Raw genomic sequence first — 12,921 nt, forward strand, 5'->3', positions numbered from 1 at the left:
GTGTGTGTATTATTTGGCTTTATTTTATGGGTTAATTTTAGTTTTAAAAAGGAGAAAGAAGGCCAGGAGTGGTGATGTATGATTTTAATCTCCACATTTGGGAGGCAGAAGCAGGTGGGTCTCCGTGAGCAGGCCAGTGGAAGAGAAACTTTTCTTTTTTTCCTTTGATCTTTTCAAGACAGGGTCTCTGTAGGCCCAGCTGACCTGTCACTTGCTGTGTAGACCAGGCTGGCCTTGATCTCACAGAGATCCTCCTGTCTCTGCCTCCTCTGAGTGCTGCAACTGAAGGCATGTGCCACCATGCCTAAGAAACTTTTTGCTGGATACTTTTTGTATTATTTGAATTGTACCTTTGACTTTCTAAAAACCAAATGTGGGCCAGTGAGATGACTCATCTGATAAAGGTGCTTACTGCCCAGCCTGACAGCCTGAGGTCAATCTCTGGAACCCCCAAATTGGAAAGAGAAAACCAACTCCCACAAATTGTTCTCTGATTTCCATGGGCTGCTCACACACAAAATAAAATGAGTAAATTTAATAAAAACCAAACTTAGCGAAGTAGAATTTGTATATCATAAATTACACCCATGAGCTGGGTGTGGTGGCACACGCCTTTAGTCCCAACACTGTAGGAGACAGAGGCAGGCAGATCTCTGTGAGTTCAAGGCCAGCCTGGTCTACATAGCAAGTTCCAGGCCAGTTGGGGCTAGAGGGAAAACCTCTCTCTCAAAAAAAATAAATAAATAAATTACACCTATGTTTTAAAAAAATTATTTTTTAAGGTGTGTGCGTGGAGGTTTATGCCTGCATATGTATGTGTTGGTGCTCACAGAGGCCAGAAAAGGAAATCAGGTCCCCCAAAGCTGGAGTCATAGGTGGTTATGAGCCTCCTGTTGTGGGTGCTGAGAATTGAACTCGAATCCTCTGGAAGACCAGTATGTTCCCTGAACTGCTGACCCATCTCTCCAGCCTAAATTGTATGTATTTAAAGTAGCGACTTTTGGTACAGATTGAAGACTTTTGAAGATACATATGTCACATAACTCTCAGAATGAAGACAGAGTATTCTGTTGCCCCAAAATTGTTAGATCCTTATGCAATCACTTCCCTTTCCCTCCAACCCTAGGCCATGTTTTGTTGTTTTGTTTTGAGACAGGATCTCCCTATATCCCCAGCTGGCCTGGAACTCACTGTGTAGACCAGACTGACCTCCATCTCAGAGATCCTCCTGCCTCTGCCTCCGGAGTGCTGGGACTCAGAGTGCTGGGATTAAAGGTGTGCACCACCAGGCCTATCCTGGGCCATGTTTTTGACCTGATGCAATTAGGTCCCAGGAAAAGCCCTTTACTAGAATCCCTTTGGTTTCCTCCCCAGTGTTGACCCAAATGACCAGAAAAAAACAGCTTGTTATGATATTGATGTGGAAGTGGATGACACCTTGAAGACCCAGATGAATTCTTTTCTGTTGTCCACTGCCAGCCAGCAGGAGATTGCTACTCTAGACAACAAGGTAAGAGTCTCTGACCTAAGCCGTCAATCAGCTTCTATGCTGCTTTTTGGTTCTTTTTTTCAAACTAACAATACATATATTGATACCCAGAGCAAGTATATGTCAGGCAGTATGCTCATATGCTCAGTGAGAAGTGGAGCCAGGCTCACAGGTGTTTTGATTCTGCCTATCTTTTTTTTTTTTTCTTCGCATTTTGAGCCAGTCTCCCTGTTGTAGCCTGGGCTAGTCTGGTTTCAAACTCATGATAGTTCTAACTCAACCTTCTCAGTGCTGGAATTACAGGTGTCAGCCACTATGCCCACTGTTGGCTGTACCTTTTAGTACCATTGAGCCTCAATTTCTGATTTGTGACATGAAGACCATAATACCTATTTTTATAAGGTTGCTTTGTGAATGAAATGAGACCATGTGTTTAAAGATGGGAGCCAGTGCCTAGCACATAGAAGGCAGCAATGGTAACTCCTGCTTCTGTTTGTATTGCCATCATCATTATAACATACGGCACAGTCCATACAGGCAAAGCCAAAAGTGCTTTACAAACACCAAAGAGAACATAGGGGCTTTCCTGGGACAGTAGATAACTCAACTAAAATTTGAAGGACAAATTAACAGATGGGGAGAAAGCATAGTGATGCTGAGGGTATTGAAGGCAGAGGACATTCCAGAAAAATGGAGTAAGGTATATAGAAGACTAAAGAGGAGAGTGAGCATGGTGTGTTCGAAAAATAGAAGCAAAGCCGGTGTGGTAGTGTGTACCTGTAATCCCAGCACTCAGGAGGCAGAAGCAGGAGGGTTAACACAAATTCAGGGCCAGTCTGGTGTATGCAGTGAGTTCCAGCCCCAAACAAACAGAAAACATTGAGTGCAAGCTGTTTGGTGTGCTGAACACTACTTGAGGTGCCAGGGATGAGCTGTTAAGGGAAAGGAAGCTGGTAGGGAAATAGGAGCCGGAGCATGAAGTTCTGATCTTGAAAACATGGTAGAGACCTTCACTGCGGAGGTTCTAATGCTGTTTGCTTCTAGAGTAATCAGATTACTAGTGAGTAGGTGGAGAGAATTATGAGAGGGTCAGATCTGAAGGAAGCCCAGTTTGGAGGCTAGCCTAATAGTCTGTGTGAGATATGTCACAGTACTAAACTTAAAGCAGTTTGTGGAGGGGGGGCGGGGCATGAGGATGGTAGAAATAGGGTTTTAGGGTCAAAGTGGAATTAAGGGATGTGTTCCCTGTTTGAGAGACAAGAGGCCTGGCTTGGGTGGAGAGGAGGAGGAAGAGAGATTAGGGAAGGTAATGAGTTTATTTTTGGAGACCTTCAGTTTAAGGTGTCTTTTGACATGCCAAAAAAGCATTTGGATTTGTTGGTATTTGGAAAAGGGATTCTGAACTGCAGAATGGGGACTCATGACCTCATAGATAAGTACTCACTAGTGTAGTGATGCATATTGAGAATGCTAAAAGGACAACTGTCCTCATACAAGAGAAAAAGAAAAAGAGCACATCACCGACTGAAAGAATGCACCTGGGTTGGGAATGACATGTGGTGATGTCAGGCTGAGTCTCCTCTTTAGCTTGAAAATGGAGGATTCTTCCTTTCAGATTCATGAGACTATAGAAACTATCAACCAGCTGAAGACTCAGAGGGAGTTCATGCTGAGCTTTGCGAGAGACCCTCAGGGTTTCATCAATGACTGGCTTCAGTCCCAGTGCCGGGACCTCAAGGTAAAGAGCCTGGGAAAGGCCCAGAGGGACTTAGGGAGTACAGCGCATACTGCTTTATCTCTGTACAGCTGGTAGAAGAGTCGAAGGGAGAAGGGAGGGATCACGGTTTCCCTTCCTATTGCCCAGGGTCCATTTGACAGTTAAGGAGGATATAGCGGCAGAGTTATCAGGCATAGAGGTAGTACACCCTCAGTGTTGTCCTTGGGTTCCACACTACTGGGGACAGAGAGGAAGACCTGACCTTTGCTCTCAAAACAGATGTGTTCCACATGGAAAAATTACGCTAGTGTGATTAAAGCAGCAAACCAGAAGAGATATTAGCCACACTGACTGGAACCAGTAAGATCTTTCAGAAGAAAAGGGAGACAGATGAGGCTAGAATCACTGTGGAAGGCATCATGGAAAATTTAGGATTTGGAGATATGGCTCAGAGAAAAGAGCATCATAAGCTCAGACAGAAAAGTAGGCCCAGGCAACATACCGTCAGTTCTTGCATAGCCTGTAGTTGCTGTGGCAACTGCAGAGTTCTGAGCAGAGGATCAGTGGAAAGGAGTGCCAGAAAAAGCCTGGACTTGGCAGTGACTTGATGGGTGCCAGGAGTGGTTTGGGGTGTTGTCTTAGTTTGCTGGGGCTGCTGTAGCAGCCTGACCCAAACGGAGTGCCTTGTGGTGGAGATTGGAAGTCCAGAACCAAAGCGTCAACAGGATTCATCCCATGCTTTCTGTTAGCTTCTGGTAACCTTAGGTGTCCCTCAGCTTAGGTTTGGCATTCTCCATGTGTCTTCACATCATGTTGCCTCTATGTGTCTGTGTCTGTCCAAATTTTCCCCCTTTGTAAGGATGCCAGTCATACTGGATTAGGGCCCATCCCAATGAGCTCATCTTAACTTGACCATCTGCAGAGACTATTTCCAAATAAGGTCACATTCACAGGTACTGGGGAATTAGGATTTCAGCATCTTTGAAAGTGGGTGGGTAGGGGGATACAATTCAACTGAGAACAGATATGAAGGCAGGAAACATGTCTGTTCTCTCCCCTCCCCCTTCTCTTTCAGACCATGACTGATGTGGTGGGTAACCCAGAGGAGGAACGCCGCGCCGAGTTCTACTTCCAGCCTTGGGCTCAGGAGGCTGTGTGCCGATACTTCTACTCCAAGGTGGGTGCTATGCTTGGGGAAATGACAGAAAGCAGGGGTCTGTAACAAAGTGGGGGTCTGTACCCTTGATGAGGTTTGGGGATAGTAGGTTCCAGCCTCTGATCTGTTTCATCTCAGCTCTTGTTTTCTGTTTAGGTGCAGCAGAGGCGGCAAGAATTAGAGCAAGCCCTGGGAATCCGGAATACATAGGGCTTCTCCTACAGCCCTGACTTGACTGCACCAATCCTTTATTTGGGCCCCATGCTGCCTGCCTGCCTCATAGAACCTGCCTTGGTTCTGCTTGAGGCATTCCAGGAGATACTGTTGGTTCAAGGACAGTACCAGAATGAAGAGGGTCTCAAGTTTATGTTTCACAAGGCACCTATTATCCTCTTCCTTCACCCCAACCTCCTACCCCCAACTTCTCTTTGACCCACAGAGTTCCCGTGTGCCTCTACCTCCCTACCCTGTCCCACCCTAGGTCTTTATAGGACCTCTAGATAGTATTAGAGAACCCGTAGTGGTAATCAGTGCTCTGAAAGGACTGGGTGCTCCTGAGACCAAGTGGTCTTCGGGGAGACCAGCTACACTGATCCTGTCCTTCAGAGACCCAGGAGTTGGGAGCTATCTGAGACTCAGGCCTGGAGGCATTCTATAAGCTAGTTGACCTTGGCCCTCCTGCTAGTGCAACTCCTTTCACTTGTTGCCCTGTAGCACTAAAGGAGCCCAGGTTCTTGGGTTCCATTGAGCCCCAGGTCAGTCTCCACCCTCTGGATTGACCTGCTGTTTCAGTGCTTCTCCGATCCCTTCATGGGGTTCCATATCAGTATTGGAGTTTGTTCTAGAACTGTTGCTCCCTTCTGCACACTCCCATAGCTGCCTGTTGTAGGATTTCCTCACATCTGCCCTTAACCCATGGCATTTGGGTAGGGGATCTTGCCTTTCCCTGTCAGAGCCCCAGGGAACTAAGCTGGGCACTGTCATTGCCAGCAGAGGCTGTACATTCCTGTTGTTGGTTAGATGAATGGCTTGTTCATTCGCTCCACTCTGCCCCCTCTCTTAAATGGAGAAACAAGCCTGAAACGGGTAAAGCCCTAGGCCATCCCTGTCTTCCCGTCCCTTGTTTGCCTGGTTGACACCCACTGGTGACTTCTCGGGTACTGAGGAGTGAAAGCGCCTAGGGCTGGAGAATAGGTCTGAAATGGGTTTGTGACTCTCCTGCCTCCCCAAATTGTGACTCCCAACCCCTGCCCTCAAAGCTTCAGACCCCTCAGGTAGCAGCAGGACCTTGTGATCTTGGCCCCTTGGAACTGAGATGTTTTTGCATTTTTCCAGGAGAGCCTTGGATTCTTCCAGGTCGTATTACCGCAAGTTAGCATATCCCAGGCTCGCAGACAACACTGCAGGGTGGGAGATAGCTGGGCACAGAAAGGGATTCTGTTGAACACGGGCTCTGAACCCACAGAACTGACAAAGTCCCTGCTTCCCCACCCCACCTCAGGCTCCTGCGAGCAGTGTCCCTGCCCCTTGTTCGGTACTGGGGACAGCCATTTTCTCCCCATCTTCCCCTTGTCCTATATCCATCCCTCCCTTGGAAGGTTCTCCCCACAGTGACACTGGATGACCCTGGGCAGCTGAGGCCCAGCCCAGCTCCTGGCTGGAAGCATGATAAGGAAGCTCAGCACTCCTACAGTGTCCCTGTTGATAACTTTTTATTAACTGAATTACTGTGTTTTCCCCAATGGACCAAATTTTTTTTTGTACTGTCCCCTTACTGATGTCACCCGGTTTTAATAAAAGAGTCTTCTGAAAAGTGAGTGCCCTGCCTCTTGTGGGAGTCTTCTGGTGCGCCAGCCCTGCTCACAGTGCCATCTTATTTGCTGTCTGTTGAGCACTTGCTATGTACTAGGCACTGGGGTCCTACAGAAAGGAGTTCTTCCCCTGTGGACTCCAGGTCTCACTTTAGAGGCTGGTGACCCAGTGTCCAATCAAGCTATGTTCTTGAGATGATTGCCCACTCCACCCCTTGTCCACCAAGAACAGACAGGGTAGTAGCACTGCCAACTTCCTGTCCTTGAACTCTCCAGGTCACTTGGCTGGATGGAACAAGCTGTCCTTGGCACCCATGGCCCCTTTAGGTTGGTGAAACTGGGTTTCTCTCTCTCCCCAAAGTACATACCCATCCAGCTGTTGTCAAGGCTGGAGTGACAGCAGGCATTTGTGTTTCCTCTGCAAAGGAGCCAATTACTGATTTCATGCTTTTTGAAGTTCCCCTTAAGGCTCTAAGAAAGATAACAGGATTTTCTGTGTGTTGTAGTCTTGCAATGGGATCTCTGGCCTTAAGCTCAAAATCTGGCCTCAGCCTCCCCAGTGGAGATTACAGGTGTGTGCCACTACCATGCTGAGTGTTAAAATGCTCATTCTTAAGCCCTGTGTTGAACAATTGCATTGTTCTGTGAGTAGAGGGCTGCCTGGGAGGCCATTGAAGTGATTATTCCCCTTGGTAAAAGCATAAGGTTTCTGCAGTTCCAACTGCTTCCACCTGGTGGCTCACAGCTTGCTTCGTGCTCTTGTCCAAGAGGAGGACTAGAAAATAGAGTGCTGCCGCTCTCCAAAGTCAGTTACAGCTCTGCCCTTTGAGTAGACGGGAAAACTGTCAGTCTACTCCCAACATGCTGGTTTCTCTTTCCTGAGAAAGAAGGGGTGCTGGAGGTATGGTAACTGAGTGGGGAAAATTTATGTCAAGGACATGGAAATGGCATGTGTTTTTACCCAGGCTAATTGCATCTGTAATGAGTGGCTGACGAATCATTAATTTTGAGCAAGTAGTCTACAGCTTCCTCTTGGAGAAAGCTTTGGTGCTACAGACAACTCCCTGTCATGAGCATCCTCTTTATTCCTCTGCAAATGGACACGTGTGTTTTGTCTCTACCTAGAAGAATTGTGGGGGCAAAGAGAGATGGGAGCATTTAGGCAAAAACAAGGAATCCATTTCATGCATAAATGCCTATTCTTAAGGGTGCCAGGGACAGGAACATCCTTTCTCTTCCATGCTTCATAACCAGTGTTCCCAGCTGGCAGCCTGGCACTGGTGCCTTCATCTCTGTGCCAGTGTAACAAAGGTGGTCTGTGGGAGACTAGCCCTGTATCAGGCATAACTTTGTCAAAAGAAAAACAACCATTGATTTGATGCTCCCATTATAGGGACCTCCTGGCCATGGGAGAATATGGTGGGCCTTTTCTGTGTAATCCTCAAACTAAGAAAAACTTTCCCTTGTTCTTGACCTCCTACCCACTTAATATTAGCAGTGGTTGCACTGAGACTCTCCTCCAGCCCAGTTGGAGTTGCTGGCCAGTGGGAGTCTGGGGGATGGCAACACCCACCTAGCATATGCCAAGCCGGGAGGTCGGCATGTGAGCACACAGTGGTGTCTGCCCTGTAGGCCAAGGTGCAGGCAATGGAGAGTGAGGAGCTTTCCACGGTTTCTTGGAAACGGAAGTTCCTCCTCTTAGTCAAACAGATGGCTGTAGGCACCATGGAGCCCTAACTGCTGGATGTGTGCCTGCCATTCTCCCCTTCCGCCAGTCACATACCCACTTCCTCTCAGTTATGACACCAGAGACTACGAAGCTCTTAAGTTTTAGAAACTGCTGCCCAGGTCTGGCTTCTCTTCCACTCTGAACTAGCCCCAGTAGGGTAAGCAGAACCGCAGAGAAGTCGAAAGAAGCTTCAGGCTTCTCCAGCAAAGTGCATGTGCTGGCCACCACTTCATCTGTCCTTCCAGTAGCCTGAAACAACTGTGGGCCACTTGGCATTAGAGCCCTCTACCTTTGACCTTCCTCCCTTTCCCTTCATGGAAGAACTTCAAGTGGGGATTATCTGAGGTTAAGAGGCCCAATGTCAAGTCCTTGACATGACTACTGTGGGTCACCAAGATGACCTTGTTCTTCAGGGATCCTGAGGTCTCTTATTCTTAGTCTGGGCTGCCCTAAAGCAAATCCTTACCTTGTATGTAGCCTTATCCCTAGAAGTGGGCCCACATCCTCCAACCCTCTCACCTACAGTCTGAGGTGGAGCTACTGTGAGGATGGATGCTGGGGGACAAAATTACAGGAGCTGAGGGGCTCAGGAAAGGAGTGTTCTAAGGTGAGAGATGAAGATCCCTATCTGAAAATTTATTGCCGCTAGTGCTAGCTACAATTTACTTCAGTACTTGGGACCAATCACTTGTTCCTCATCTGGGCTGTTCCTTGGACAACCTCGAAATGAGCCCATTGCAAGGAGGGGGTAAGAAACTAGACTGAGGCCAAAGGAAGAACTTTCCCAGCACAGTCAGTTGCAAACCCGAGGAAAAGCTGGCCTGGTTCTCCACCTGTCTCTATCCTTTTCTCCCCTTTCCCTGGCCCTGCCAGACTCCCTGTCCCTGGGCGCCAGCCTCAGGGCCACCCTGGAGGTGGAGCTTGGCTGCACCCACGTGTGGTGGAGTTAAATACTCAGTCTGCACCGGCGCTGGGACAGAGAAGCCAGAGCGGCACCATGGCTGGCAAGAAAGTCTGCATTGTCGGCTCCGGCAACTGGTAAGCAGCTCTGTCAAGGGCCATGGGGGAAGGGTGACTTCACCCAATCACAGAGAGGCTTCTTGGAGGGAGGCTGAGTGGGCAGGAGATGACAGGAGGGTTTGAACAGCCATCAGGGTCCTACTGGACCCTGCTGCTATCTCCAGTGCCTACAGGACAGACTGTACCCAGACCTCCCTAGCTGAGCCTGCCTGGACAGCTGCACCTGTTCTCCATAGAAAGGCCAGCATCCCTTTGAGCCTGAAAAGCTGCTTGGGCTTGGGGGCAGGATCAGAAAACTGGCCCTTTCCTCCAACAGCACTGAGACAGACTGAATCTGTTCTCTATTGTGGTACACTTGTCATGTTAGAGGAGGTGGCGAGAAAGGTGGGAAGTAAAGAATCTGACAAGCTTTTTGAGGTCCTGCAGTGGGGCAGTGCCCCAGCCCCTGAGGTTGTTCCCTCCCTCACACTACTCCACTTTCCTGTGCTTCCCCTCCCTCCAGGGGCTCAGCCATTGCCAAGATCGTGGGTGGTAATGCAGCCCAGCTAGCACACTTTGACCCACGAGTGACCATGTGGGTGTTTGAAGAAGACATTGGGGGAAGAAAGCTGACGGAGATTATCAACACGCAGCATGAGAATGTTAAATACCTGCCTGGGCATAAGCTGCCCCCCAATGTGGTAAGCCCCAACTCCCTGTTAGGAAGGGAGAGAGGGACACAAGAACATACAGGAGAACCAGCACTCAGATCTTACTTTAAGTTGCCTCTTATGGGGAGAGGCTACTTCAGATGCCAGCTGGACTTAGGAAGTGTCTCAAGAGAGCTACTCTAGGCCTGGAGTGTCCCTTTGAGCACTTTCTGGAACTGGGGAACTTGAATGCACTACCCCTTACAGGCCCTTAGGTTGGAAGGGAGGGAAAAGGTGAAGCTTGTCTCTGTGGCAGCCAAAGCCTGATTCTCAGGCTCCCAGACATGGGGTCTAGTCCCTCCTGCCTGCCCTGAGCACCAATCCTGTTATTCATTCACTGGTTATTAGCAGATCTGAAAGTTGATCGTTGGACTTCGGGTCTTTGGTCAAATCCATGTGGCTTGCTCCCCACCTAGAAGAGGGAGCAGGGAACAGAAGCAGGAAAACTGGGGCTCTCCTTGCCAAGTTGGGGCCCCTCAGGAGCAGGGTGATGAAATCTTACTTGGCCTCTTTCTCTGCCAAGGCTAGGCTGCCTTTGGCCTTCTGCTCTGTCCCATAGCCAAGGGCTAGGAGGGTATGGCAAGAGGTTCCAGCAGACCTCCAGGACCAGGAGAGCTAGTGTAAAGGGGGGCATGGTGGCTTGGAGCAGGGAATATAGGAAGTTCTGATCCTACAAGTCCAGTCCTCTCAGATTCAGTCCCAAACACCCTCCCTCCCCTAACATCACTTTGGCTTGTAAATGTCCTGAATGGAGTTCCCTGGGGACCAGGAGAGGGCTGCCAAGCACATGAGCATCTGGTCACTCCGCAGGTGGCTGTCCCAGATGTGGTCCAGGCTGCAGCCGATGCTGACATCCTGATCTTTGTGGTGCCCCATCAGTTCATTGGCAAGATCTGTGACCAGCTCAAGGGACACTTGAAGGCCAACACCATCGGCATATCCCTCATTAAGGTGCTAGGGACACCTTCATGTTGGTGGAGGTGGGGTACAGCTATTGCGGGGTCAGGGTAGGTGAAGCATGTAGAACAGAAAATAGCAGAAACAGACCAGGTATTCCAGAAAGAAGAAAGGAATTGGCCTTGGAGAGAATGAAAACAGCAGTTGGGGCTAGGAATGTGGCTTAGTGGTGAATCTGCCTAGCTTGCATGAGGCCCAGGGTTCAATCCCTAGAACCACCAAAAGGAAAAAAGGAAAGGAAAAGCAGAAGGAAGGAAGGAAGGAAGGAAGGAAGGAAGGAAGGGAGGGAGGGAGGAGCCAGGACCCTATAGAAAGACCTTATCTTTAAAAAACAAACAAAAAAAGAAAAGAAATAAAAAACTAAGAAACTAAGGAAGGAAGGAAGGAAGGAAGGAAGGAAGGAAGGAAGGAAGGGTCAGCTGAGTTGCTGGAGGAAGGAGATGAGACTGCTTTGGAGGCCGATGTCTTAGAGGCATTTAGGAGACATGAAAAGCTGAGGGAGATATGAAGTAAGCCGACTTGGGAGATGAGGCAGTTGGTCTGGAACAGTCCCCGGGCTGTTGGCTGAGGTGTCGGGAATGTGAGCAGTATACTACTTTGAAGAGGCACGTTGGCTGGAAGTATAAGAGAAGGGAGTTTGATGACAGACTGGTTTGTCACTCCTGTACCCACTTCACACCACATCTGGGCTGGGTAGGATTGGGGCAGGATCCTGGGGAGGGACACCAGTAAGCAGTGGATTTGGAAGGGGCAACCTCTGGGTGGGAAGCCCTCAGCTGGCCTGAGCTCCGTCCTGTGCCCAGGGAGTAGACGAAGGCCCCAATGGTCTGAAGCTCATCTCTGAAGTGATTGGGGAGCGTCTTGGCATCTTCATGAGCGTGCTGATGGGGGCCAACATTGCCAGCGAGGTGGCTGATGAGAAGTTCTGTGAAACCACCATTGGTGAGAGCCCCTGCATATACCACACAGCTCTAGTCGTTTCCCCTTCCCAAACTCTCTCCCCGAGTCCCACTTAGCTATCTTCTTCTATAGGGCAGAGAAAGTGTCAGAGGTGAGGGAGGGTTGGGCTATCCCAGAGAAGAGGCTGAGTCTTGTTTTGGCAGGTATATGAGAGATAGTCGAGTCCCCTACTGGCTGGGTGCAGTGGTGTGCACCTGTAGTCCCAGCTACTCGGGAGGCTGAAGCAGGAGGATTGCTTGAGTCCAGGAGTTCCAGGTCAGCCTCAGAAACACAGCAAGAGCCCATTTTAAAAATAAAGTCCTTCAAAGCTTTACCCCTCCACAATTTAGGCTGCAAGGACCTGACCCAGGGACAGCTTCTGAAAGAACTGATGCAGACACCCAATTTCCGCATCACTGTGGTGCAAGAGGTGGACACAGTAGAGATCTGCGGGGCCTTAAAGGTAAGAGGGCTATAGAAGCAGCTTTGGGATGGGGTAAGACCCCAAAGGAGGGCTCCGCTTAGCTCTTTAAGGTTGGTAGTACTCGAGTTTTGCACTTGGGCGACCTTTCCATTTCCCCACCAGCTCTGCCCTTACACAGGAAGAACTACAGAAGCCAGGCCAGCCAGGGCATCCAGGCCTACTGATTCTTCATTCAGCAGTGGACCCTTCTTCCCTCCCTCTTTAGAGCCCCTTTGAGACATGCATAGCCTGGGTGCAGGTGGCAATCCAGGGGAAGAGATGTCCAGGCTAATTCGAGACAGGATATTCAGCATACCCAGAAAAGTTGATGCCAAAACTATGGATCCTGGATAGCTATGGACATAAGAAACACAAGCTAGAATGCAATGATCATAGATGGGAAGGCCAGCTAGAGAGCAAGTGAGTCTCAGCCAGGCATGATGTGGCGCACCTTTAATCCCAGCACTTGGGAGACAGAGGCTGGCAGATCTCCATGAGATCCAGGTCAGTTTGATCTACATTGTGAGTTTCAAGCAAGCTGGGGCTACAGGAAGACCCTGTCTTAAAAAAAAAAAAGTTCTCAGGAGTTATCAAGGATAGAGTATGGGACAGAGCTTGAGGAGAGGCATGCATGGCTGAAGAGAAGGGTCAGCTGGTAAAGTGCTTTTCATGCAATAAAGACAAACAAAAAACCAGGCAGCCCAGTGACACCTCCGTAATCCCAACTCTGAGAGGCACACACACAGGGTCTCTAGGGCTTGCTGGTGAGCCAGTGTAGCTCAGTCAACAAGCTCCAGATTCAGTGAGAGACTCTGTCTCAAATAACAAGGTGAAAAGGGGGCTGGAGAGATGTCAAGGGGTAAAGAGCTCTGGCTGCTTTTGCAGAGGACCCAGGTTCTGTTCCCAGCACCCACATGACAGCTAACAACTGTCTGTAACTCCAGTTCCGGG

The 12,921-nt window shown here is 49.2% G+C and overlaps 2 protein-coding genes across 3 annotated transcripts in view; both read left to right on the forward strand.

The window, feature by feature from the left end:
- The window catches only part of Smarcd1 (SWI/SNF related, matrix associated, actin dependent regulator of chromatin, subfamily d, member 1), a 13,813-nt gene extending 7,634 nt beyond the window's left edge, over positions 1–6,179 (forward strand). For both annotated transcript variants that reach the window (XM_008848764.3, XM_029553878.1), the window contains 4 exons: positions 1,375–1,510; positions 3,105–3,227; positions 4,282–4,383; positions 4,519–6,179. In XM_008848764.3, the coding sequence (XP_008846986.1) occupies positions 1,375–1,510; positions 3,105–3,227; positions 4,282–4,383; positions 4,519–4,572 (415 nt within the window). In that variant the 3' untranslated portion in view covers positions 4,573–6,179. The remainder of the gene's footprint in view (positions 1–1,374; positions 1,511–3,104; positions 3,228–4,281; positions 4,384–4,518) is intronic.
- Positions 6,180–8,844: 2,665 nt separating this feature from the next.
- Gpd1 (glycerol-3-phosphate dehydrogenase 1) lies at positions 8,845–11,970 on the forward strand (the record flags this gene model as incomplete). Its single annotated transcript, XM_008848765.3, is given in 5 exon segments — positions 8,845–8,940; positions 9,425–9,602; positions 10,422–10,562; positions 11,372–11,510; positions 11,858–11,970. Coding segments are annotated over 5 exon segments (612 nt in total), but the record flags the coding sequence as incomplete, so codon positions are not given.
- Between the last annotated feature and the right edge of the window lie 951 nt (positions 11,971–12,921).

This window comes from Nannospalax galili, unplaced genomic scaffold, assembly GCF_000622305.1.
Source record: "Nannospalax galili isolate Female #2095 unplaced genomic scaffold, S.galili_v1.0 scaffold1224, whole genome shotgun sequence".
Classification (NCBI taxonomy): domain Eukaryota; kingdom Metazoa; phylum Chordata; class Mammalia; order Rodentia; family Spalacidae; genus Nannospalax; species Nannospalax galili.